At 44.8% G+C, this 27,264-nt stretch overlaps 1 protein-coding gene across 6 annotated transcripts in view; it reads right to left on the bottom strand.

The window, feature by feature from the left end:
• The window catches only part of LOC309400522 (transcription factor Sp2-like), a 36,698-nt gene extending 13,131 nt beyond the window's left edge, over window positions 1–23,567 (bottom strand). The window contains exons 1-2 of one of the 6 annotated variants that reach the window (XR_014176676.1): window positions 23,467–23,566; window positions 11,657–11,732 (exon numbers count right to left, since the gene is read on the bottom strand). Coding sequence is in view for 5 of the 6 variants with exons in the window: in XM_081969075.1 (XP_081825201.1) it covers window positions 11,657–11,719 (63 nt within the window). In the remaining variant the exon portion in view is untranslated. The other 5 variants (XM_081969075.1, XM_081969071.1, XM_081969072.1 and 2 more) reach the window with 5 other exon arrangements.
• Window positions 23,568–27,264: the final 3,697 nt, after the last annotated feature.

Below are 27,264 nucleotides of genomic sequence, written 5' to 3'. Positions count from 1 at the left end.
CTGCGTCTCCAGCAGGCCATGTTAATATTGCAGCTCAAGCACCGGCCGCAGCTGTAGTACAGCAACCTCAGGTTCGAGTACAGCAACCACAGGGTCAACAAGAAGTATATTTACCTTCACAGCCAGCATTTCAAATGCACATTCCTCAACAGGCATTTTCTGTTGCTCCATTGACTGGTGAGTCAAAATTAAAAATGTCAGGACAGAATTATAAGGCCTGGGTCAGTGAGGTTGCACTTTTGCTTCGCAGAGAAGGTACCCATTGTATGGTGTTTAATCAACCTGTCCAGCCATGGACTCCTGCAATAAGAGACTTAGAGACTAAGGCTTGCACAACATTATTGATGTCCATGGATACTGAATTGCAGGTTCCTTTTCCGCCTGATGCAACAGCCCAACAAATTTGGGTCCAATTGGAAAATTGCTACAGGCCCGTTTCAATCGAATCTTCATGTTTGCTCATGTCTGAGTTCCATGGTTCGAGGGTGAAACCTGGTGAACAAATTGGAGGACATTTAACCAAACTGAAAGGAATGAGAAAAGAATTGAGAGAAAGAGGCCATTTTATTGATGATATTCAAATGATTAGCATTATCATTAACTCATTGAATTATGAATGGAAAGATACCATTGCAAAGATTAACCAAGTGCCTATTGCTCAACGCACAGTGGACAATGTTTGCAGACTTTTAATTGAAGAAGAAGCACTCATGTTAGCCACACCACATTTGCGATGACCACCCGCATCAAGAGCTCCAGCGAGGCATCCCTTCCGAGGAAGAGCCTACGTTCCAAAGATGCCAAGATGCTACATCTGTAACCGTGTGGGACATGCCACCCGGGATTGTCTCCAACAAGTTCCAGCTCCCGTCACATACCAGCCCAGAGGAACAGATTCCGGAGGCAGAGGCGGAAGACAAGGTCGTCATGGTCCAAGGCGTGATCCACAAGCTCCACTCGCCACATTGGCCTTAACCGACGATCCACAACCTGATCCAGAGTACGACAGACAGCTTTTGTGGACCTTGGACAGTGGCGCAGCGTTGCATGTTACCTACAGAAAGGAATTTTTCACAGAGATGCACGAGCCTGAACCTGAACTACGTGAACTGTATTCTTTCTCCAATCATCCCTGTAAGGTCATGGGAAAAGGAACTGTTTATGTTGAAGAGCTCGATGAATTCATCCCTGATGTTTATTACATACCTACAGCAAATAGTAATTTGCTTAGTCAGAGTCACTTGTCTAGAGTGTTAAAGTTCCAGGTTCACCACCTCGAAAAAGCAAGTTACATAGTTAAAAATGGAGATATTGTTGCTGAAACCATGTTAATTGGTGGTGTTTGTTACATAAGACCAAAGCCTAAACCGCAAACACAGGCAAGTATACAAACTCCAAAAGAGGAGGGCACAGGCCCAGAGAGAGATGTTCCAGTGAGAGATCCTGTAGCTACTTCAAAGGCTCCTAAGGCCAACAAAAAGAAAATAAGGAAACAGGTTGCTCAGAGCAAACCTGCGGTTCCTCACAAAACTGTTAATGTTGAAAATTCACTAATTGGTAAACCTTTGTATTCCAGGTGTATCCACAAGTGGCATAGAAGATTGGGGCATGCCAGTTTCCGTGTTCTTAGGAAAATGCCGGAGTTCGCAAAAGGTTTGGATCTAAAGGGGTGTAAGGGGTTTTTAGATTGTGCTGTCTGCAAGAAGGCCAAATCCAAAGCAGCAGCCGTTCCCAAACACGCTACACGCCTGTCAACACACATGTTTTATTTGGTACACACTGACATAGTGGGTCCTTTTCCGCCAACACTTGGTGGTAAAAAATATTTTCTAACAATTGTTGATAATTACTCTAGATATGCATATGTATATCCTATGAAAGAGAGATCTGAGACCTTTCAGATTTTTAAAGACTTTGCAGCTCTTGTTTCTACCCAATACCAAGTTCGCACCGCCAGAATCCAGAGTGATCGTGGTGCCGAATTCATGTCTCAGCGTTTCCAGGACTGGATGCGTAAGAATGGAATTCTTCATCAGACATCGGCTCCGTACACACCGGCTCATAACGGAGTCACAGAACGAAGACAAGGGGTCCTACAAACCATGATGCGTTGCCTCCTAGAAGACGCCAATCTCAGTAACCCATACTGGGGTGAAGATATCAAATGTGCAAATTACATTGTCAACCACACCTGGATCAGACTCCTTTCTTCATGATGTATGGCTACAAGCCCGATCTTAAGAACCTCCATATTTTTGGTTCATACGCTATTGTGAACATTCCCTTAGCTCAAAGAAGAAAAGGAGGTCCAGCAGCAAAGAGACTGAGATTTATGGGTATTGATGATAATTCAAAATGGAGCAAATTTATTGATTCTACACATGTAATTGTGATTTCCCAATCTGCTAATTTTGAGGAAGATGTTGATTGGACCAGGATTCATTCCAATGATCCTGGAGTTTATTTTCCTAGAGATGATGTTATAGATGCCACACAGCCTGATGACCAAGATTCACAAGCAGATATTCCATCTACTAGTTCTTCTCAACCTGATGTTCCGTCTTCACGAGCCGCGGATGCTGATGGTAGTGACGAATGTGAGGACGAGGACGAAGCAGAAGAAGAATGGACTGTTGTTCCGAGATGTTCCAAGAGGGTCACAAAAGGAATCCCTCCACAGCAATATTCGTGGCAACTGACAAAAACACCCTTGCCTTTGATTTGCAATGTTACACTTCCTCCTGATACATTCACACAAATCAAGCAGCTTCCTGATTCAGAGCAAGACAAATGGTATAAAGCAATGCAGGATGAAATGGACAGTTTAAAGAAACTTAATGTATTTACACCTGCAAAACCTCCAGCAAACAAAACAGTCATTGGCACTCGATGGGTCTACAGAATCAAGAAGAAACCAAATGGTCTGTCATTATACAAAGCCAGACTTGTAGCCCAAGGTTTCGCTCAACGTTATCCTGAGGACTACACAAACACCTACTCACTGACAGTCAGAACTGAGAGTGCAAAAATTGCTTTAGCCACTGCAACTATCCTTGGTTTAGAGGTTTTCCAGTTCGATGTTGAAACGGCTTATCTACATGCTGACCTAGATGAAGAGATCTACGTAAGAGGCCCTCCAGGATTCCAACAGCAAGAAGGGCATACCTGGTTCCTAAACAAAAGTCTTTATGGTCTGAAACAGTCAGGTTTAATGTGGTACTTATGTCTTACTGACAAACTAAATTCAATGGGCTTTAGATAATGAATCGGTGGTTTATATTTCTGAGTCACATTTCACAGGTTCTAGGTCTAGACACATTGACATTCGTTATCAAAACACAAAGCAATTAGTTAAACAAGGTTTTGTTAAATTGCGATATGTATCTACACATGATCAAATTGCTGACATGCTCAACAAACCGCTTCCAGTAGCTCAACACGAGCATCTGCTTAAGAAGATGTGCCTTATTTAGTCGTGAAGGGGTGTCACTGCGTTTTTTGTTTGCCAGCTGTGCTTAAACTCTAAGACATATGGTAGACTGATCTGACTCGTATCACTAAGCTCACTACACATGTCCACATTCTTTCTTTTTAATTTTTTTGTTCGCCTGCCAAGAAGGTAGGCAGGAACACTGCCTAAATGTAATCATTAGCTAGTAAGTTTTTTCATTTTCTTTACAATAAAATGTGTTTTCTTAGAATATATCTCGGGTTTATTTTTCTTAATTTTGAAGTATACTTCAAGGAAAAACCACGGTTCATCCCTCATTAAATACAATTACCCCAGGAGGGGAACAGGGCTGAAATTCCACCCTGACAGAGAAAATCCAGGTGAGATGCATGTCCTTTTTGCATCCATTTTTCTGAAATGCATTTTTCTCACCAGTCTGCTTGGGCTGACATACAAAGTCTGATGGAAATTTTATTAACCCAAGAGAAAAGAAGGCTGGTGAAGGTAACCATGAATAAGCCTTTGCAGACGGATCATGTAAAAAATCCAGACTGGACATGGTTACTGAAGAAACCAGATTAGGAACCTAGTACATTTAGCTGCAAAACTATTGGACCTTAGTTTTGTTAGGATTCAAACAAAAGTTAAGAATTTAGGGAAGGTCTATTAAATTCAACAGAAACAGGATGAAAATCTAGGGGAAATCCTAGAATGCATTTATCAAATCTTTAGGCACTATACCACATTAGATCCTGAGGTTGAACAAAATAAGAGAATGGTCAATATGATCTCCAGAAGATAGGCTAAAGATACAGAAGGTTCTTGACAAACTTGAACATTGGGCACTATCTAATAAAATGAAATTCAATGGTGAAAAGAGTAAGGTTCTACATTTAGGCAACAAAAACGAAATGCACAGGTACAGTATAGATGGTACCTTGCTCAACAGTAGTAACTGTGAAAGGGATCTTGGAGTCCTAGTGGACAACCATTTAAATATGAGCCAGCAGTGCGCAGCAGCTGCCAAAAAAGCCAACACAGTTCTAGGCTGCATCAACAGAGGGATAGACTCAAGATCACGTGAAGTGTTAATACCACTTTATAATGCCTTGGTAAGGCCACACTTGGAATACTGCATTCAGTTTTGGTCACCACGATGTAGAAAAGATGTGGAGACTCTAGAAAGAGTGCAGAGAAGAGCAACAAAGAAGGACTAGGGGAGACATGATAGCAGTGTTCCAATATCTCAGGGGTTGCCACAAAGAAGAGGGAGTCAAACTATTTTCCAAGGCACCTGAGGGTAGAACAAGAAGCAATGGGTGGAAACTAATCAAGGAGAGAAGCAACTTAGAACTGAGGAGAAACTTCCTGACAGTTAGAACAATTAATCAGTGGAACAGCTTGCCTCCAGAAGTTGTGAATGCCCCAACACTGGAAGTCTTTAAGAAGATGTTGGATAGCCATTTGTCTGAAACGGTATAGGGTTTCCTGCCTAGGCAGGGGGTTGGACTAGAAGACCTCCAAGGTGCCTTCCAACTCTACAATTGTATTGTATCTTCATTGGTCACTCTGCAGATGACATTAGGAAAAAAGGGGGTCCAGGAAAGGCATCTCTGAACTTGTGGAATGAGCATACAAAGCGTAGATTAATTAGGGCTCAAAACCTCACAGAAGAAGGAACTTCAAAAGGCAAGAGGAAACACATTTTTTCTCGCCAAGGCTCTTAGATAGAGTGGGAAGCAAGGGGACCTGCCGGAAGAATTGTCGAGGAGGTTGTTTGCGGGGATCGGTAGTTAGAGGCACATATGCTGTTGTTAATCAGGTTGCTGCAGCCTGTCTCTGTTGTGACAAAACAACCCAAAGACAGGATGGAAACTTCCTTTGGAAGTCCTTCTACAGGGCTCCCAGGTGCTGTGTGGCAAATAGATGTCCCCACAATTTTCCCAGAAAGTGGGATTTAGAGATCTCTTGATTTTGTGTGTACTAAAAGACATTGTGCCAAGGTTTGGGGTGCCTTTGAATAGGGCCTCAGATTCTGGCCACCATCAGATGAATCAAGAGCCCCACCCAGATGCAAACGATGTGTTAATGAGTCTCCATACATCTTGATCTTTAAAAACATGGCAGCACGGGCTGGGAGGTTAAGATAGAAGAGTTTGGATCTTTAAAAATTAGCTAGCGTCCCGCTGGCAGATCCAAATTAGAAAAGCAACACCAGGGCAGAGACAGGTATTAACAATCTAGTGCTTAAGGAGATAGAACAACGGGAATAACTTCGAGCAAAAGTAAGAAATTTAGCAGGTAATAAAAAAAAATTGAAGACTTCAAGGGACAGACCCTCCCCCAGGTCTGAAAGTGTTGTTTCAGGGTATTTGTGCATGTAGGTCTGTGTGGATTGAATAAAATGGAAATTGCATGAAAGGTCTTTGTGAAAAGTAGAAGAAAGAAAGAAAGATGATAGGATGCAACGTAAAGCTGAATTGCTGACAGTTGCATTGTCAAATAATTCCAAAGCCCAAAGCAGAGGTCGATGTAATTGGTGTAAGGAAAAAAAAGGCCACTGGCTACAAGAATGTCCCAAGACATGCTTGAATGCCCAGTTCCTCTTTTGGGTCGTGATATCCTATGCAAAATGGGAGCTACACTGTCCTTTGAGGAAGATAAAATGGCCCTAATGATGAGGCACTCCCCCAGATGAGATATGGTGAGTAATGGTGGTTCAAGAATCCACCAGGCCATGTGTATCCTCAGGCACCTATAATTATACAAGTAAAGCTTCTAGCCATGCCTGTTCGCCTACGCCTTCTTCACCATCTCAAATACATAGAGACAACTAAAAACTGTTTGCTTTTGAGTAGGAAAGACCCAGTAACAGGTCAAAAGAGGCAGTTTGCTTGGACTAGGTTTCCCCAAAGATTTAGAAATTCACCTACCTTTTTGGGGAAGCCTTGGCCTCAGACCTAGAAAATTTTCAGCCTTGCAAAGATGGAGATGTGCTACTCCAATATGTAGATAATATCTCAGTAACCGAACAGACGAAGGAGATTTGTTGAAGAAAAAAAAATACCAATCAATTGCTTCATCTGTTAATGGACAAGGGACATCATGCCCCAAGGCAAAAAAGCTCAGCTGGAAAAGAGTCTCCACATCTTTTTTACATCGTGGCGACCAGAACTGAATGCAGTATTCCAAGTGTGGCCTTACCAAGGCATTATAAAGTGGTATTAACACTTCACGTGATCTTGATTCTATCCCTCTGTTGATGCAGCCTAGAACTGTGTTGGCTTTTTTGGCAGCTGCTGCACACTGCTGGCTCATATTTAAATGGCTGTCCACTAGAACTCCAAGATCCCTCTCACAGTTACTACTATTGAGCACGGTACCACCTATACTGTACCTGTGCATTCCATTTTTGTTGCCTAAATGTAGAACCTTACTCTTTTCACCATTGAATTTCATTTTATTAGATAGTGCCCAATGTTCAAGTTTGTCAAGATCCTTCTGTATCTTAAGCCTATCTTCTGGAGTGTTGGCTATTCCTGCCAGCTTGGTATCATCTGCAAATTTGATGAGTTCCCCATTTATTCCCTCATCCAAATCATTGATGAAGATGTTGAAGTGTACTGGGCCTAAAACAGAGCCTTGGGGTACTCCACTGCATACTTCCCTCCATGTAGATGCAGTTCCATTGAGAACTACACGTTGAGTGCGGTTGGTCAGCCAGTTACGAATCCATCTGGTGGTGATGCTGTCTAACCCACATTCTTCTACTTTATCTAGTAGTAGGTTATGGTCTACCTTATCAAAAGCCTTACTGAAATCCAAGTAAACTATATCAACGGCATTCCTCTGGTCCACTAATTTTGTCACATTATCAAAGAATGCAATAAGATTAGTCTGGCATGATCTGTTTTTGACAAATCCATGTTGGCTTTTGGCTATTACTTTGTTTGCTGCTAGGTGTTCGCAAATTCGTTGCTTGATTATTTTTTCCAGAATCTTTCCTGGTATTGAGGTTAGGCTGATAGGTCTATAGTTTCCTGGATCTATTTTTTTCCCTTTTTTGAAGATGGGAACCACATCAGTTCTTTTCCAGTCCTCTGGTAGTTCCCCGGTGTTCCAGGATCTCTGAAAGATATAATTCAGTGGTTCTGAGATCTTGTCTGCTAGTTCCTTCAGAACCCTGGGGTGTAATCCATCCGGTCCTGGTGATTTGAACTCGTCTAGGGTAGACAGGTGCCCACTTACCATTTTCTTCCCTATTTCAATTTGTGTTCCTAATCTGATTTTTGTGGTGCTGCTTTTGATAGGTTGGACTGTTTTATCCGTTTGTGTAAAGACAGATGCAAAACATGAGTTAAATAGTTCTGCTTTCTCCCTGTTGCTTGTCACCTTCTTGCCACTTTCTCCTAGCAATGGACCAATTGTTTCCTTAACTTTTTTCTTGTTTTTAACATGTTGGAAGAAGCTTTTTTTGTTAATTTTTACTTTTGTGGCAAGCCTTTCTTCATTGTGAGCCTTAGCTTTCCTCACTTCATCTTTACAGGCTCGGGCTATTTGCTGATATTCTGCCTTAGTTATGTCCCCCTCCTTCCACTTTTTATACTTACTTTTTTTGTCTTTCAGTTTGTCAGATAGTTGTTTATGCAGCCATGCTGGTTTCTTTTGGGAGCTGTTATTTTTCTTCTTCATTGGTATTGTGCTAGACTGGGCTTTTGTAATCTCATTTTTCAAAATTTCCCAAGCTTCTTGAGTTGTTTTCCCCTCGAGGATTTTCATCCATGGAATTTTCCCCAAGCTCTCTCTAAGTTTATTGAAATTAGCTTTCTTAAAGTCCAAGACTCTAGTTTGACTTTGTTCAACTACTTGTGTTTGGATAATGTTGAATTCCAATATTGCATGGTCACTTGCCCCCAGGGTTCCTATGGCTTCAACACCTTCTATCATTTCCTCTCTGTTAGTGAGAATTAAGTCCAATATGGCTGATCCCCTTGTTTCCTTCTCTACTTTTTGGAAAACAAAGTTGTCTGCTAGGTTTGTTAGGAACCTGTTGGATCTTCCACTTGGTGCAGAGTTTGTTTCCCAGTTGATATTTGTTGTATTGCATATTCATTCCTCAGGAATTGTCCCCTCCAGAGGAAGACAGGTGCTGAGGCTAAGATCATTAATTGTAATCAAGAGGAAAACGAATCATCTGATGACACTTATGTTTGAGGAACCGTGGGAATTGGTTCTTTGCAGTGTAATAGGAGTTTTCAGATTGTGGCTGATATGTTTAGCAAATAAGATTTGGTTTTGTGGATTGCCCAAAGCTGATATTGCCATTCCTTAAACTATATATAACCCCTCCCTGATGCAGTGATTCAGTAGGATAAAAGAATTGTGTTAGGAGAAGTTTTGTGTGAGGGACGATTATGAGCCTTTTGTGGCTCTGGCTGTTATTGGCAATAAGCTTGTTAAGTGATAACGTCTTGAATGTTGCGAAAATACCCGAGCAACCCCCCTTGCTCTTCAAGAAAGATCCGAGGATGTTAAAAAAATCCTGCAGAACAGGGTGGAATCAAGTTACAGGATGCGGAACAGGTCCGCTCCCGCCAACGGCGCAACATTTATGCTTGGGGACGGAACTGTAAGCCAATCCCAACACCTAAAGTCAATTATCTGACAAACCCTGTAAGAAAAAGGGCAAAGCATAGGGAAAACAGACCCCTGCAACAATTGAGAAAAGGGGACTATATGTTAAGAGTGCTGGAGTTAGGTCAAAGCTTAATCAATCAGTCTGGCCCTGCCCTGGGTCAAAAATACTGGTTGTGTCTGTCTGCTGGACTGTCACCTCCTTATCATGCTGTTTCAGTTGAGCCAGATCTTTGGGGGGGGGGGGGGGAAGCTACAATAGTCTTTGACAAAGGAGGTAGATGGGGAACCAAAACGGCAGAAGCCCAGCTACATGGCGATCTATATGACGCACTTAAAAGACTGGGGATGAGCCGTCTCCCCATCATTGGCCCCATAGCAGTTGGTGTAGAAATTATAGGGTCACCCTCCTTGTGCATCAAATGATATCAGGAGCCTGGTATTCCTGTGGGGTCACTATCAGAGGAACAATGCCCATCTGAAATGTACCTTGCCCCCAGGAAAACCCTTGTAGATGTGAAATTAACTCGCAGCATGTCTCCCTCTGCTCACAAGCTCTTCCAACAGAAAGTCACTTTCTCGCTCCCACCTCCACTCGTTTTTAAGCGATGGGAGGGGAATCTGACTACTGGAAGGTGCCCAAGGCCATTCCAACCACCCCGACTTCCCATTTGGCTTTCAATACAATCCACTATGGGAGTCTGTGTTTACTTTCCCCCTGGAAACGCCAGTTCTCAATATCTCTTTGAAGGACCAGTCCTTAGGAATAAGCTAATGGATGCTAATCAAGAAGTTCCATTACAGCCCCTGACTGGTATGTTCCTAGCAGGAACCTTACAAGTCTGGACTAATGAAAGGAACCTCCGAGCCCATGCCTTCTCCATGAACATCGGCGTATGTGTAGGAGAAAATGGAGTTTTCTTTCTATGTGAAAGACATGCCTATCTGTGCTTGCCCACTAATTGGACTGGCACATGCACCCTAGTACACCTCCTCCCCCAAATGGGGGTGGTAAGTGGGGAACAGGCCCTCATGGGACATGTCCAGAAAAGAGTGCCGCTCCTACTTCCACTATTAGCAATCTTGGGAATAGGGACAGCAGTTGGAACGGGTGTAGGTGGAATGACCCGTTCCATTACACAGTTCAGGCAACAGTCGGAAGAATTCCAAGAAAGCCTGAACCAAATTGCTGGCACCTTGGTCCAGGACCAGATAAATTCCTTGGCAGCCGTAGTGTTACAGAACTGGTGTGCCATAGATCTTTTAACTGCTGAAAAAGGTAGGCTATGTGTATTCCTGGAAGAATGTTGTTTCTATATGAATAGATCAGGAGCAGTTCGGGGGGTGGGCCAAGAACCACGAGATAGAGCTTCCTCTATTGGTCAAAAAGTACAAGGAACAGATGTGTGGTTCTCTTGGCTACCGGGAACAGGTTGGATCAAGCAAATGCTATTTCTTTTATTATGTGGAATTGCAAGTTTAGCCTTCCTCCCTTGCATAATACCTTTGCTTAAACAACTCGTTATGAGGTCTGTAAAAGAACCACGGGCTGAAAAGGAATTAATGTTAATGGAAAGCCTAATCACACATACCCTCAAGGAAGATGATATTCAAATTGCACTCTTAGAAGTAGACAAAGTGATTTTGGAAGATAAGCCCTAAGATGTATATTGCTTGTATCCTTGCTTTTTCGCTATTCTGTATCCTGCATGCTTATATTGTTAATCTAACAGGCTAGACTCAATTGTGGGTATTAATAGAGTCTAGAAGGGGGGAAATAAAGTAGAATAAAATATGGATTAAAATATAAGAATGAAGACGTGGCATAAAAGGGACAGTTAGAAGCTTGCTTAAAGGGACAGGGAAATGTCATCAGCCTTCAACCACAACATGTTCCAGCAAATGTCCCTATGTCAAAAGTCCAAAACCACAAGGTTCAATTAAAGTTTGTTAATGGCACATGGTCCATACCTGTAACAAAAGGAGAAGTAAGACCCCCATCTCCTAATCAGGCTTTTTCCTCAAGGTAACCAATAAGAAATGAGTTAAGTGTTTCCGTGTTACGCTGTCTTTGAGAATGTATAAGAATGCATGCTTCGATAATCAAGGTCCTTCAGAAATTCGCAACGTTAGCCATGGACTAACTTTCTGAACCTGGCTGCCAAATAAACTCCTCCTGTATCCTGAGAAGTCTAAAGCCTGTCATTTTCTGCAACAATTCGTTAGCTTTTTAAACCGGGGTCCTTATATCTTGGTACCAAAATAAAAGTATAATTCTGTATCACACCTTGTGTCTGGTGACTTATCGGCTTTGACACCAAGCAAGTGCCCAGGTTTGGGGACAACATAAGGTTCAAATTGTCCCCATTAAAAATCAAATTGCCCCCCTGTGGGGCCCCACGTTGGGAACCACTGCTGTAGACCAATAAATAAAATCAGCAAATATGTTTGTAGGCTAGTAGGAGTCTTCTCTACAGTAAACACCTTCACCAGAAAGCTTTCAACAGTGCAAGATTCCAGGCCAAACACACAAACTTTTATGCAGTAATACCATCAACAGAAACAACCCACCTGAGCTGCTGAAGCAGCAGACTGCAAGTATTCCCTGGGGCTAACTGCAGCAGTGGCAGACATACTGTCTCCAAATCTGCAAAAAGAAAAAATAAAAGAATTGTGATTAATTTGAATTTTTCAATATTGATAGCAATATTTTCAATGTGCACAAGAGATATTGGTACTGAATTTGTCATAATACATCAGACTCACTTAAAATTAGTCACAGCATAAAGCTGGAGAATTATACCCACATCTAAAGTATTTAAATGAACTGTAATCCATTTTATGCAATTTTTTGCCAGTGAAGCTGACAGATATCAAAACTATTACTAAACAGAAGGTTGGACTGCATTCATTAAAATTAGAAAAGTATTGTAAAAACTATTACATTGGGGGGGAAAAGTAACATATTTGAAAGAATTTGACATTGATGCCATCAATACTTAGCAGGACTTTTTTCGTATGATGTTTATCACATTTGGAAAGAAAAATAAGCTCACCATAATAGAAACAATCAGCCAAATAACTGCAAGGTTAAAAGCCAGATGGAATTTAGGCAAACGTTTTTACAAACGGTGAGCACCAAAATAAACCTATATGCATTGTTTCTGGTGCTTACACATTTGTAGTATGTAATAAACTAAAAAGATGGCAATACTCGCTACTGGCTTGACACATCCTACAAATATCCATTCTAAATTGCTAAGTAGCAATTATTTTCTAATTATGAAAACTTATTTATTTGCTGTCCATATCGCCACAAGGCAACTCTTATTCATCAAGGTCTGTATATGAGGAGTGTTCCAAAAGCAAACCTCTAGATTTTACAGCTGTGGAGATAAACTTGCAAAGGTAGGGGAGATGACTGACAAAATGCAAGATCCATGGAAAGATGGTAACAGAATGACCAGGGTCAGGGAGGAACAAAAGTCTTTTAGACTTTTCTAAGGACTGTTTTGTGCATCCTGCATAGTCCTGTGACTAAAATCCCAAAGGGAAAAGGTCATTCAGAGCATGTATGGAAGCATGTTATACCTGTCAGTGCCTTCTCAAACCAATCTTTTCAAGCCTAAGAAAAGATACAGCTTAAGGATTTGCCGCTAGGTGTAACACAAGTGTCCGTGTCCATTCAGAATTACAGCTTCCTTTGCACCACCCTAATAAGACCATATGCAGAGTACATCATGTAAAATGCCAGGCTGAATGAATCACAAGCTGAAATTAAGATTGCCAGGAGAAATATCAACAACCTCCGATATGCAGATGATACCACTCTAATGGCAGAAAGTAAAGAGGAACTAAAGAGCCTCTTGATGAGGGTGAAAGAGGAGAGTGGCTTGAAACTCAACATTAAGAAAACTAAGGTCATGGCATCCAGTCCCATCACTTCCTGGCAAATAGAAGGGGAAGAAATGGAAGCAGTGACAGCTTTTATTTTCTTCGGCTCCAGGATCACTGCAGATGGTGAATGCAGCCATGAAATTAAAAGAGGCTTGCTCCTTGGGAGGAAAGCTATGGCAAACCTAGACAGCATATTAAAAAGCAGAGACATCACCTTGCCAACAAAGGTCTGTATAGTCAAAGCTATGGTTTTTCCAGTAGTAATGTATGGCTGTGAGAGTTGGACCATAAGGAAGACTGAGTGCCAAAGAACTGACACTTTCAAATTTTGGTGCTGGAAAACACTCTTGAGAGTCCCTTGGACTGCAAGGAGATCAAATCAGTCAATCTTGAGGGAAATCAACCCTGACTGTTCTTTGGAAGGACAGATACTGAAGTTGAAGCTTAAATATTCTGGCCACCTAATGAGAAGAGAGGACTCACTGGAAAGGACCCTGATGTTGGGGAAAGATTGAAGACAAAAGGAGAAGGGGATGGCAGAGGATGAGATGCTGAAATAGTGTCATTGACACAATGAACATGAATTTGGGCAAACTCCAGGAGACAGTGGAGGACAGGGGGATCTGGAATGCTATGGTCCATGGGGCTGTGAAGTGTCAGACATGATTTAGTGACTGAATAACAACAAAATAAGACCATACTTGTCCACATCACAGCTTTTAGTTTACACATTTCGTACTTTAAAAACGGCCCCAATTCCCAATGAGTGATATGCTGATCAATTAGCAGAGCCACAAGTAGAAGGCTCAATATGGATCCCAACTAGACTAGAAAAATGATATACATCAGCAATACTCTCTAAATCCACAAGGGAAGCATGTTTATAAGAAACACTCCAAAATTACAATTAGCTCCTTTAATAGGCACAGGCATCCTAGATGACAAATCTAGGTGAGCATGTTTTATGCAAAGGAATCTTTACGTAGTTCTTCAACAATGCCTACCATTTCAATGGAAGCATTAATTTGGAATCTGAACAAAATGAATGCTTGTTGTAAACCACATTGGCTCTCCAGGAAGTGTGGCAGTATAAACAATGACCTATCTCTCTAGAGAAATTAGGTCAAGTAGTCCACTGCAAATGTGGAGTTCTATTGCTACTATTCCCTTCCCACATTAAACATAACTAGACTGGGTCCTCCTCATTCTACCAACCACATAAGATTAGGCAAAATGGGATGACATTGTTTGAAAACAGGATGAGAAAGAGAAAAATCTACCACTTCGATCATTACTTTTGGTAATTAGGTTTCTATGTATATTTATTTAAAAGATGTGCATGGCTGCCTCTCTTAAACAACTCTGAGCAACTCACAATACCAATAATGATCAGGTGACATAAATAAAAAAGGTGGTTCATAAGTTTTCAAAAAGACAAGTTATGATGGAATCAAGATAATTTTATGACCATTTGTTTTGGCAGAATTTTCTATGTTCTACATTCATGATGGCTTTCACAGTTCAGAGTATGGTGTGGTGGAACTCCGGCATCTTTCTAAGAACACGGAAACTGGCATGCCCCAATCTTCTATGCCACTTGTGGATACACCTGGAATGCAAAGGTTTATCAGTTAGTGAATTTTCAACATTAACAGTTTCATGAGGAACCTCAGGCTTGCTCTGAGCAACCTGCTTCCTTTTTCTCTGTTTGTTGGCTTTAGGAGCCTTTGGAGTAGCAACGGGTTCTCTCTCTGAAGCAACTCTCTCTGGGCCCATGCTGTCCCTTTTTGGAGTTTGCATACTTGCCTGTGCTCTTGGCTTTAAGTAATAAACACCACCAATCAACATGGTTTCAGCAACAATATCTCCATTTTTAACTATGTAACTTGCTTTCTTGAGGTGGTGAACCTGGAACTTTAACTCTCTAGACAATTGACTTTGACTAAGCAAATTACTGGTTGCTGAAGGTATGTAATAAACATCAGGGATGAATGTATCGAGCTCTTCAACGTAAACAGTTCCTTTTCCCATGACCTTGCAAGTGTGGTTGGAAAAGGAGTAGAGTTCTCGATATTCAGGCTCCGGGTCGCCCATCTCTGTGAAAAGTTCCTTTCTGCAGGTAACGTGTAAAGCTGCGCCACTATCTAAAGTCCACAAAAGACGTCTGTCGTATTCTGGACCAGGTTGTGGAACGTTGGTTATGGCCAATGTTGCGAGTGGAGCTTGTGGATCACACCTTGGACCACGACGACCTTGTCTTCCGCCTCTACCTCTGCCTCTGGAGTCTGTTCCGCTGGGCTGGTATGTGACGGGAGCTGGAACTCGTTGGAGACAATCCCGGGTATCATGTCCCATACGGTTGCAGATGTAGCATCTTGGCATCCTTGGAGCGTAGCCTCTTCCTTGGAAGGGATGTCTAACTGGAGCTTTTGACGCTGGGGGTCGTTGCAGATGAGGTGTGGCTAATTTGATAGCTTCCTCCTCAATTAAAAGTCTGCATACATGATTAACAGTGCATTGAGCAATAGGCACGTGATTAATCTTTGCAATGGCATCTTTCCATTCATAATTCAATGAGTTAATGATGATGCTGATCATTTGGATATCATCAATAACATGGCCTCTTTCTCTCAATTCACTTCTCATTCCTTTCAGTTTGGTCAAATGTCCACCAATTTGTTCACCAGGTTTCAACTTCGAACCATGGAACTCAGACATGAGCAAACATGAAGATTCGATTGAAACGGGCCTGTAGCAATTTTCCAATTGGACCCAAATTTGTTGGGCTGTTGCATCAGGCGGAAAAGGAACCTGCAATTCAGTATCCATGGACATCAATAATGTTGTGCAAGCCTTAGTCTCCAAGTCTCTTATTGCAGGAGTCCATGGCTGGACAGGTTGATTAAACACCATACAATGGGTACCTTCTCTGCGAAGCAAAAGTGCAACCTCACTGACCCAGGCCTTATAATTCTGTCCTGACATTTTTAATTTGGCCTCACCAGTCAAAGGAGTGACAGAAAATGCCTGTTGAGGGATATGTATTTGCGCAGGTAAAAATGCTGGTTGTTGAACCAGGGGGCGCTGTAATTGGACCGGTGGTCTCTGTGTTACAGGTGCATTTGAAGCTTGTGCAGCAAAATTAAATTGGCTTGCTTGAGAGGCTGGCATTTGCCTTTGCTGCATTAAGTTTTGCCTTGTTCCATCTAGGAAAAATCCAACACCACCAGGGGGCATTGAAGATTGAACCTTTGGAGGCATTTGCATTGGTGCTTGGACATCTGGACGAGCTACAGATATATTTAACCAAGACTGTTGCAATTTATTTAACTGCTGCTGTAGTAGATTATTTTCGCCAGGAGATGGCAGTGCAGCTTCATTTTTCAGCTGTATCAATTTTGCCTGCGTGCCATAAGTAGGAGAACAAAGGAGATCACGTGGCTTCTGTGACGTGTACATATCTCTCTGTTCTGATTTGCCTGACACAATATCCTCCAGGGGGGGTGTCTTAGGCTGTGAAGAAGAAGGCAAGATGGCGTCCTCAGACATTTTGGAAATGGGGAAACCTCTCCTACTTGCCTCTAATCTTATCATAGTCCTTTCTGGCTTGAGAAAGTTCCTTTCCAAAGAAATCTATTATATTACGATATCTTTCCATATCTCGCTCAGAAGCCTGGGAAGATTCATAAGTTTCACTTTCTACGTCGGGGTGAAAATCTTCTGCCAGCTGTTGCTTCGGGAGCTGTGGCCAGGCATCAATTGTTTCATAATCTTTAAGAGATATTTGGGAGTGAATTTGCTCTGGCATGGAACACCTTGGTTTAGCCCCGAGCATTTCATAATCTCTTGGAGATATTTGGGAGCATGCATAATCAGAAGGGAATATAACTGACCTCGGTCTGTTTGTTTCAACTTCGAAAGCAGCTCTATCTCTTTGAGAAGTTCCTCCCATGGCATATTTTTCAACCAGTCTGGTTGCTGAAGTTTGGAAACTTGGAAGGCAGCGTGAAAAATCTTCCATCTCTGTGTCAGAGGGGAGTGACCCCTCGGAATGTGCTTCATTTCTGCCTTTTTTCTTTTTCTTCTTCGGCATGGTTAGAAAGTGGATTTAAGCGTATCTCAATAGCTATAAATCATTCTTCTAATTAGGCTAGCCGCTTTATCTCTTGGAGATAGCTTAACAAGGAAGAAGGCTGTAAATTATGAGAACCATCCGTCTGCTGCCAATTTGTGAAGGGAGGGAATTTTCCCCCCACCTTCGATTGAGGTGCGGATCGCCAGCCCTTCCAAGAAGCATATCTCTTGATAAGAAATAAACAAAAACCCGAGAACATGTTCTAATGAAAACAAACTTTAATATGAAAATAAAATAAAACCTTATCACCTAAATTCTTACATTCTGGCAAGAGCAATTGTCGCCCACCTCCTTCGGCAGGCAAACGAAGATCAGAAGGAAAATACAAGAATGTGTGACGTATTAAAAAACGTGTTAAGAAGCATGCGCAGTAAATCATTGTCAGATAAGAAAAATATTTCTACAGTATAGCTCAGAATAGAGGCTCAAGTAGACAAACCAAAATAACGTAGAGACAAAATGGGACAACATTGTTTGAAAACAGGATGAGAAAGAGAAAAATCTACCACTTCGATCATTACTTTTGGTAATTAGGTTTCTATGTATATTTATTTAAAAGATGTGCATGGCTGCCTCTCTTAAACAACTCTGGGCAACTCACAATACCAATAATGATCAGATGACATAAATAAAAAAGATGGTTCATAAGTTTTCAAAAAGACAAGTTATGATGGAATCAAGATAATTTTATGACCATTTGTTTTGGCAGAATTTTCTATGTTCTACATTCATGATGGCTTTCACAGTTCAGAGTACGGTGTGGTGGAAAGCCACACCAGAAGCTCTAATATGGCAAATTTTTATTTGCAAGATGGAGGTTATATTATCATTCAAGCAGCAAGGAAGGATTCAAAGACTTAAAAGCTTAAACTCAAAGAGAAAAAAATCTCAGCCACAATTAAGTAACCAAGTATTTCTAATGTCATTTTTAAAACTTAAAATATTTACATTGTATGCTAAAGTCCCTCCTGTTTTAACTGGAGGAATCAGTTTCCATCACGACTTTCCAAGATCCTCAAGTCCTGGAGAGCAGTATTATTGACTGTTGAACTCATCTTCCTTAAAAACAAATAGGAATAAACACAAGCTATACTGTAGGCTCAGTACACTATTCACCGTTTTATACTAACATTTGGATATAGTCACACTGTGTGTGTGTGTAACTTTTTGCCACATTATTTAAAATACAGTAGAGCAGTGTTGGCGAAACTTTTTGTCACTGAGTGTCAAAACGGGAGCGCGCACAAACATTTTTGGCCTAATATGGGTGCACACGTGTGCACACACTGAAGACTAGATGGTCATCTGGTTTTTGGCATGCGCATACGCACCAGCCATGTGGTCTGCCAGTTTCTGGCACACATGCGCGCACAAAGACCAGCTGCCTGGTGCACATGCGCCGGCTCCAGATTTCGGGGGTCCTCGCGCTTCCCTGCCCGCCCACCTGCTCCCCATTGGGGTGGCGGGACATCCCCACTGACGATCCGGTTCTGCAGCCCTGGACAGGGAGAGAAAGTTGGGTGGGAAATGTCACCTCCCTCCACTGGAAAGCCGGAATCCCTTCCCGGCCTTGGAACAAGCCAGCACAGCCCCCTCACCTCTCCCACCACTTCATCCAACGGAGCGCGACCGCTTCCCAGACGGCACGTCTCCATGTGTGAGGAGCTGCGGAGATGGGAGCTGGTGGATGCGGGTTTGATGGTGGACGAAGGACCCAGCAGGACCAGCCTATGGGGGGTGGGGAGAACAGGAGCGTTTGACATACTCTAAAATTTGGGGGGGGGGACGACTGCCCTGCTGTATAATTTAAACCTTGGAGAAGACAAACGCGCAACAAGAGCAGAAATGCAATGCAAAATGAAGGGCAGGGAAATCAGTGGGGAGCTGTGGGCTGCGGGAAGGGTGGGGGCAAGAGGAAGAAGGGGAACGGCGTGGCTGAGTGAGGGGGACATACTTTCTTTTACAACATTTATATTCCCTCCCCCCAGTGATGGGTTGCAAATCCCATTCCAACCAGCACGGTTGGAATGGGGCCAGCGGTGTCCTCATGGACGCACGAAGTGCACGTGCACATGTGCACAGTGTGTGCATGCATTCAAGTGCCTCCGCAACACTCCAGCTGCTCCGCAGAGTGTCACGCAGGTGCTGTACGTGTCATGCCCCTGCGCGGAAGCGCAGAAGCCTTTAAATACCAGTAATGAGCTCAGGGGGGCGTGTGGGCCCTCCGGAGCACCATACCGGAACGGTATCTCGTGCTCCGGGCTGGCTCCAGTACGCCTGTACCAGGGCGTACCTCCTGCAACCCACCACTGCCTCCCCCCTCCATCAAACACGCCTGTTATCCTTAAACATACTAAAAGCGATTTGGCTGCGTTCCTCCCCAAATGGAGGAATGCAGCCAACGCATGTTTGTGGAGCGGTTGCCCGGTGGTGGGGAGGGGAAAAATGTCAGGGGGGTTTAAGCCAGAGCAGCGGCATTGGGGAGGGGGCAAAGTCGGGCAGGGGGCGTTAAGCCAGAGCAACCAAGGTGTCCCCAGCCTTTGAGTGAATCTGGAGGAAGGGGGAGCTGCGTTTATCCTGGCAGCTGACTTGGAGGGCAAGAGGAGCAGGGGGTGGTGTCGTCCCCCACCCACAAGTCCCACCTGAGACACGCTTGGAGGGGGGGAGTGCTCGGCGAGCGCTTGCCCCCAGCCCAGCAGTCCCCGAGCTTCACCTCCCAATCCATCCCATCAAACAACAAATTAAACAAGGCTGTTTTCTGAAAGGCTGCTGGGGAGCCTTGCTTGACTTCGCATACTCTCCGAGACCCTTAAATACATTTATTACTGGCAATAAAAGCACATTGTGTATTTTTTCTCTCTCTCTCTCTGCTCCTCCAGATCACAACTTGACATTTTCAATTGTTGCTCAGGCGGAAGGTGGGCACTGCCGGCTCTCCAGGGAAGTCCCTCAGAGGTTCCCTGGCAGGGTCTGGCAGAGGGGGGTCACTGCAGAGCCCCCAACAGGGCTGACCCCACCCCTCCCCTCCCTCTCAGTCTCCCCCCTTCCCAAATCCCCCCCAAGTGCAGCATTTCTAGGAAGCTCTGCACAATTAAGATGAAAGGCGCTTCGGGTTTTTTTTTGGCTGCCTCGGTAGAGTTGGGGCCTGTTTATGGGATGGGAGTGGGGGTTTGCTCCCAGGGGAACAAGACTAGAAGAGTCCCCGTGGTTGGTGTGTGTGTCTGTGTGTGTGTGTGTGTCTGTGTGTGTGAGAGAGAGAGAGAGAGAAAGAGAGAGAGAAAGAGAGAGAGAGAGAAAGAGAGCAATCAATGTGGAGGGAGCTATGGGGTAACGGCAAGAGAAAACAAGGTTGGATGAAGAAAGGTGAACATTTGATGAAGCGTGCTGTACCTGCTCAAAATGCCGTCGCTTGGATGAAAGGGGACGGCCTGGGATGGACATCGAGCACGTGGGGGGGGGGGGGAGATGGAGGAATTGTGCTCTCCTCCAGCCCTCCTGAGGCACCTCACCTCCCCCACGGCAGCTTTTCCTTCACCTGGCTGCTCCAGCACCCGAGCCAGAAGCGACACTGTGACAGCCGCCGGGGACGAGGAGGTGGTAGTGGCAAGGACAGGCCAGGGCTTCACTCCCTCCCCACCTAAGCAGGCTACTTGCGTGGCCCCAGCCGTCCAGCCCACAGCACTGATGTGGATCCGTGGTCTGGAGTGCCTGGCCGGCTCAGGCACCCCAGGAGAGCCAGCTGGCCCCTGCACAGCCAAAAGAGCAGCAGCAGCAGCCATAGGGGGAAGGGCAGGAGCGACCGGGCAGCCACTGCAACCGCGGGTAGCTCGCCTCCTCGCCAGCAGCTCCTCTTCCAGCATCTCGGCTGGAAGCGGCAGCTGCTGCGGAAGGAGCAGCAGGCAGGGCAGCCCGCCTTCCAGGCAGCAAATGCTGCCCTGCTGCCACGTGTGCCCGAACCAGCCAGGTGCTCCGGACCGCAGATCCTCATCAGAGCCATGGGCTGGAGCTGTGCAAGAAACCTGCTCGGGCAGGGAGGGAGAGAAGCTTGGGTCTGCCTGTCCTCGCCACTGCCGCACCTTTGCCCCTGGTAGCGGCAGCTGTTGGAGACACCACTGAGGGTCTGGCTCGTTCGCTCCAGCCCTTCCCCCTGTGGCTGCTGCTGCTGCTCTTCTGGTGCCAGCCGACTATTCTGGGGTGCCTGAGCCGGCCAGGCACTCCAGACCATGGATCCACGTCAGTGCCGCGGGATGGAGGGCTGGGGCCACACAAGTAGCCCGCTCGGGTGGGGAGGGAGGGAAGCCCTGGCTTGCTCTTGCCACCGCTGCCCCCTTGCCCACGGTGGCTGTCACAGTGCCGCTTCTGGCTGGCGTGGGAGTGGCTGCAGTGGTAGGCCTGTCGCTCCTGCCCTTCCCGTTGTGGCTGCCACTGCTCTTCTGGGGCGCCTGAGCTGGCCAGGTACTTCGGACTGCAGATGAGGGCTGGGGCCACGCAAGAATCCCGCTCAGGTGGGGAGGGAAGCCCTGACCACAGTTCTGCTCCGCTAAGAAGCGATGGCTGGGATCTCCTCTCCGCGCCTTTTGGCACGCACGGCCGTTGCTCTTGTTGCTGGTTTTTGCGCACGCATGCACACATGCACGTATGCACGCCAGAAACCAAAACACTAAGTGGCTGATGCGCATGTGCGCGCTGGAAACAAAAATCATTTTCCTGGCCTGCGCATGTGCACCGTGTGGCTCCTCTTCTGCTTTCTGGCACTCCAATTGGCATGAAGACCAGCTGGCTGCTGCGTCAGAACCCGGAAGAGCAACTGGTGATGGCTCCGCGTGCCAGGAGAGATGGCTCTGCGTGCCACTTCTGGCATGACTGCCATAGGTTCGCCATCACGGTTTTTTCACACTCCGGAGGCTTCAGGGAAGCTCCTGAAGCCTCCGGAGGACCTCCGGGGGGGGGCTGTTTTCGCCCTCCCCAGGCTCCTAGAAAGCTTCTGGAGCCTGGGGAGGGTGAAAAAACAGCTCCAAAAGCGGGGGGGGGGGGGGGGAGCGCTGGTCGCACATGCATGAGTGCAGAGGGGGGAAGTGCACACATGTGTGGCATGCCCACGCACAACCCCTCTGAGCTCCCCCCAGCTTTTGGCAAGTGAGCAAAAAAAGTTTCACCATCACTGCAGTAGAGTATATAGTATGCATTTTGAGGGGGAGGAGTGTCACCATGCCCTTGCAGAGGATCCATTCTTTTTCATTACATTTAACTTTCTATCAGCCCCACTCCACTCACCATCTCTAGTAAGTCTTTTTCTGCTGATCACCAAAGAGTAAATAAAGCCTTCTGGCTCAGTAGACCCAGCATTTAGCCCCATGATCTGTGCTACACCTTCAATGGCAGGTGTCTCCTCCAAGTTGTTCTGAACAAATCATCTTTACAACTTCATGGACAATTTCTCCCACAACCCCATTGACTGGGTCTGCAGAAAACACTGACCTAAACTATGGTAGCTACTTGATAGTCTTGTGAATGTAATTCCTCTTCCATCACTTACAGTATACTCAACTACTACATCTATATCCTGTACCTTTGCTCTGAACATCTACCCCATGATTAGAGAGGCAGCATCATCTCAGTCCATTTTTTTTCTTTAGAATCCCATATCTATTTTCTGTCCCCTGGTTCCAAGCACCCACCATTCTAATTCTGAATGGTTCCTAGGTTGCCCCAATGCCCTATAACCACTTTTCACTGTCAGCTACCTTAGGTGACTATTTCAACTATTTTTATGCACACATTCTCTACTGTAATTAACAGGACTGTCCCTGTCCATCCTCCAGCTCTTTTAATTCTCCATTCTTATGCCACTTTCGTAATCCACAGACGTTCATACATCCCTGTACCGTTCAAAATAGCATGACACTAGGGAAAAAAATAAATCGACATATATTTGAGGCAATAGTATTACACAAAGGTCCACTTGTTTGCTTTCAGGTTACTGTTAAAAGTACAGGTATACAGCCATTAAAAAAAAATCAAGCAACAACGACAAACTATCAACTTATCCCCGTCACCTTCCCGCCTTCCGTTCTGCGAACACAAGAATGAATGGACATTCTCATTCTCCCCCGTTACCCATGCCTGTTTTTCTTATGGGTTCCCGAGGGGGGCTCTCACCATAGCACCGCCTTCTTCTGGTCCCAGTTGCTTCAGCCCCGTTCGTACGCTCAGGGTAACCTCCCACGGAGGCCACCTACTCGCTTTACAGGCCTGACCTTTTCCTCCATTTAACTACTTTTCCTCCTATCTCTTGGTTTCGCCTCCCATTTCCCCCCGAGCCCAAACCCGCTCCACCGAGGTTACTCGCCTGTAAGAATGGAGTCGGCAGTGATCCGGACACCCCTCACGATGACATATTCCTCCTCCTCCTCCTCCTCCTCCTCCTCTTCAGCTGACGAGGCACCGCCCTGTAATTCCCCCCCCCTCAACAGAGAAGAAGCCAATCACCCTTCAAGGATTATACCTTTTGATCAATCAAAATGCACGTTGTTCGCTCAGATAACCGCCTCTGGATGATTGGCACCTGTTCTTACCAATCTTTCTCGTCTGCTGAAGTGTCCCGTTTAAGCCAATAGAAATGAGCGGTTTTGACAATGACGGACGTCAATGGAAAGCCCAATCGCTTCCACGGAATCACAAATTGACTTGAGTCTCACCAATTGATGTTCAGGGTGGAGTCACGCCTATTGATAGAAAAGGACTTTTGAGAAGACGACGAAAACCAAAGAGAAATGTAGAGCTTAATAAAAAAGGTGGGATCCTTTGCAGAGAAGTTTAATTGGTCAAGTACCAAATAATTACCTGAAAAGCCAACAGAAAACACGCACACATTATATGATGGGGGTGGGGTGGGGTGGGGAGTGGGTGATATATTGGTGATGGTGGTTGGAGTACCTTACCTGTGCTGGAACTCCCGGAAGACCTGTGGGAGGCAGCAACGGGGCAGACTTTCCTCTTTCCTTTTGCTGTCTTCTAGTTGATCTGCAGGTTTATAAGGTAACCTTGGTTCTAGGATGCGACTCATCAACAGCTGCGCCGTTTAAGGGAATCTCTTTTTAGATGGCGTGGTGTGATCAGAAAGCGTAGCTGTTGGAGTGCGCCGAGAACCCTTTGCATACATGACAGGAGCTCAGTGCGAGATCTTTTAACGTGTGAAACTGACATGTTTCAAAGTTTGTCCGTGCAACCTTGATTTTATTTCTTTACTAAAGAAGCCACAGCTTGTTTAAGTAGGAGACAGCTGTAATGATGTGTATGTTTTATGTTATATCTCAAGTTCAATTGTTATGCCCAGTTCTTTATGCATGTTAGGAAACAGTTAACATTTCTACTCATGTGATCTGGGGGCAGGAAGTTGCTGTAAGATGGATGCTGCTGAGTAAAAACAAGCCTCTGGTTCAAGCTCCTTGCTGTCTGCCTTTATATTGCGTTAAATCATTACATGGTACCAGGAGTGGGGTGAGAAGAGTCATGGCAGCAAACAGCAACACAAAGAACATTCCTTCCCTGGATTTGGAGTCAGGGAACATATCTGAAAACTGGTCAAAGTGGAGGGAGCTGATAGAGCTTGTGTTTGCAGGACCTGATGCAGACAAATGGACTGATCAGCAGAAAGCAGCACACTTTCTGATATGTGTGGGACAGAAAGGCCATGATGTGTGCAGAGCCTGGCAAGCAAGTGGGGAGATCACTACAGAGGACAAAAAGAATACAGAGGTACTGTTTGCAAAGTTTGAAGCATACTGCAACCCAAGGAAAAACTCCACAGTGCAGAGAAAACCAGTGTGGAGGTGAATCTGTGGATGAATAGGTGACACAGCTGCGCTTGCTTGCTAAAGACTATGCTTTTCATGGTGCTGGAGATATGGTTAAAGACCATATTCTGATGGGCAGTAAGTTTAAGGAAGTTCAGGAAAAACTGCTGCAGGAAGAAGACTTAAATCTTGAGAAAGCCATAAGGATTGCCAGAGCATATGAAATGTCAAGAAAGGACATGCAGGTGCTGGAAGGAACACAGCACCAGATCAATGCTATAGAAAGTCAAAGCAGTAGATATGGTCAAGAAAGGGCACACGAAGGAACAAAAGGCACCTATGGCACTGGGACAAGTAACAGAGAAGCAGCTTGTGGATATTGTGGAAACATGCACCATAAAAATAGTGTCTGTCCTGCAAGGGGGCAGATATGCAATGAATGCAAGAAAAAAGGACACTTTGCCAGGGTGTGTAAACTGTCTTCACAAACCGGAAGATCACAAACATGGGCTGTACACGCCATAGAGGACAATGATGACAATGCAGGATCAGACTCGGGCTGCTCCCCGATATATCTTGCAGCGGTACAGAAAGCACATCAGTCTGCAGATGAAGCAAATGTAACATTACAGATAGGGTCATAACAATTGAACTTGAGATATAACATTCAAGGTATTATGACCTTTAAAGCGCTCCATGGCTTAGGCCCAGGGTACCTGCGAAACCACCTACTGCCACCAGTAGCCTCCCACCGTCCAGTACGATCCCACAGAGTTGGCCTCCTCAGGGTGCCGTCGGCCAGACAGTGTCGGCTGGTGACCCCCAGGGGGAGAGCCTTCTCTGTGGGAGCGCCTTCCCTCTGGAATGAGCTGCCCCTGGAGCTTCGCATAATCCCTGACCTCCGGTCCTTCCGACGCGCCCTAAAAAGTTGGCTTTTCCAGCAAGCCGGCCTGGCCTGTTAATTTTATCTAATTTTTTAAATGTCATTGTCCTATTAATTGGGTTTGTTTTGGGGATATGTATCTAATTTCTTTTTAACTTTTGTGATATGTGCTTTTTAATGTTGTACGCCGCCTTGAGTCCTTTGGGAGAAGGGCGGCATATAAATCCAATAAAACAAACAACAAATAAAACAAAACATAAAACATACACATCATTACAACAGCCAGGGGGAGTGATAAGCTATTGCCATCATTAGGGTTCATCAGTGAGGGTTGTGAGATATTGAACCCCACATTTTTTTTGTAAAATTTTTTATTGGTTTTAAAACATTTATGGGGAAAAGATAATAGGGTACATAGAAAATTTTGGTAGCTCCCATGTTAGTAGTAGAAATCCCTCCAAATCTCACGCTTCTACAATTTTAAAAATAACATATAAAAAATAAGCATAAACAGAATTCTTACTTTTTATCAACCATGTGTTCAATCATCTCTTTCTTTGTCACTTTCTAGTATATCAACAATTACAATAATATTTCAAATATATTTATTTTTGTGACCTGAGCCTTTTCGATATTGCTCCCTCCTCCCTGTCCCCAGGTGGAGCCATAGCCCCCCCAACCTTCACCATATCTTGTACATTGCTGCCTTTTTCCCCACCTCCGCTATCTTCGTCCTCTGGGAGAGAAAAATGTTTTTTAATAAAGGCTTCGGCCTCATCCACTGTCTTAATTCTAATTTGGATTCCCTCCCAGAAGATCAGCATTCCTTCTGGCAATAACCATCTAAACCAAATTCCTCTATTGTATAGTTTCTTTGATAAGGAAGAATACTTTTGTGTTCCAAGGCAAGGAGTAAAAGACGGCTGCTAGAAGTTAATCTTTATTTAAAAACAACAGTAACTGACTAAGCCAAGATACACAATCCCTGGCTGACAGCAATTTATACAAACGCCGTCAGTCGGGGGACCAATAGGGTAATCAGGATTCTCCCGCCGGATGTATGGGCCAATGAAAGGAAGGTCTACGCGCGCCACCTACTGGTGGACCGGCTCAGTACACAACACCCCTTTCCCCTGGTTCGCGCAGACGTAGTCCCGTAAATATCCGGGACGCTGGCGCACGCGCAGAGATCTTCGCAGGGGAGGAGTGGCTGTGGTTGACGTAGAAGGATGGCTCGGTCCAGAAGGCAGGCGGAGCTGTTCCAAAGGCCCCGCCCCGGGAGGTGCACCAAAGTTACGAGATAAGTCTGCAGATCTAAACGTGGTGGGGGACACGGGTTCGGAGCTAGCTGCGTTGTTGTCGTTAGGCCGGCAGGCGGCGTCGCTAGGGCCTAGTCTACTCGGAGTTGATGGTCTATCCGGAGACCCATCGTCAATTCGCCGCCGCAGCTGATCTATGTGGCGCCGCC

This window comes from Natrix helvetica, assembly GCF_964273705.1.
Source record: "Natrix helvetica genome assembly, chromosome: W".
NCBI lineage: Eukaryota > Metazoa > Chordata > Lepidosauria > Squamata > Natricidae > Natrix > Natrix helvetica.
Note: the sequence above shows the minus strand (reverse complement) of the source record. Positions and strands in the feature narration are given on the sequence as shown.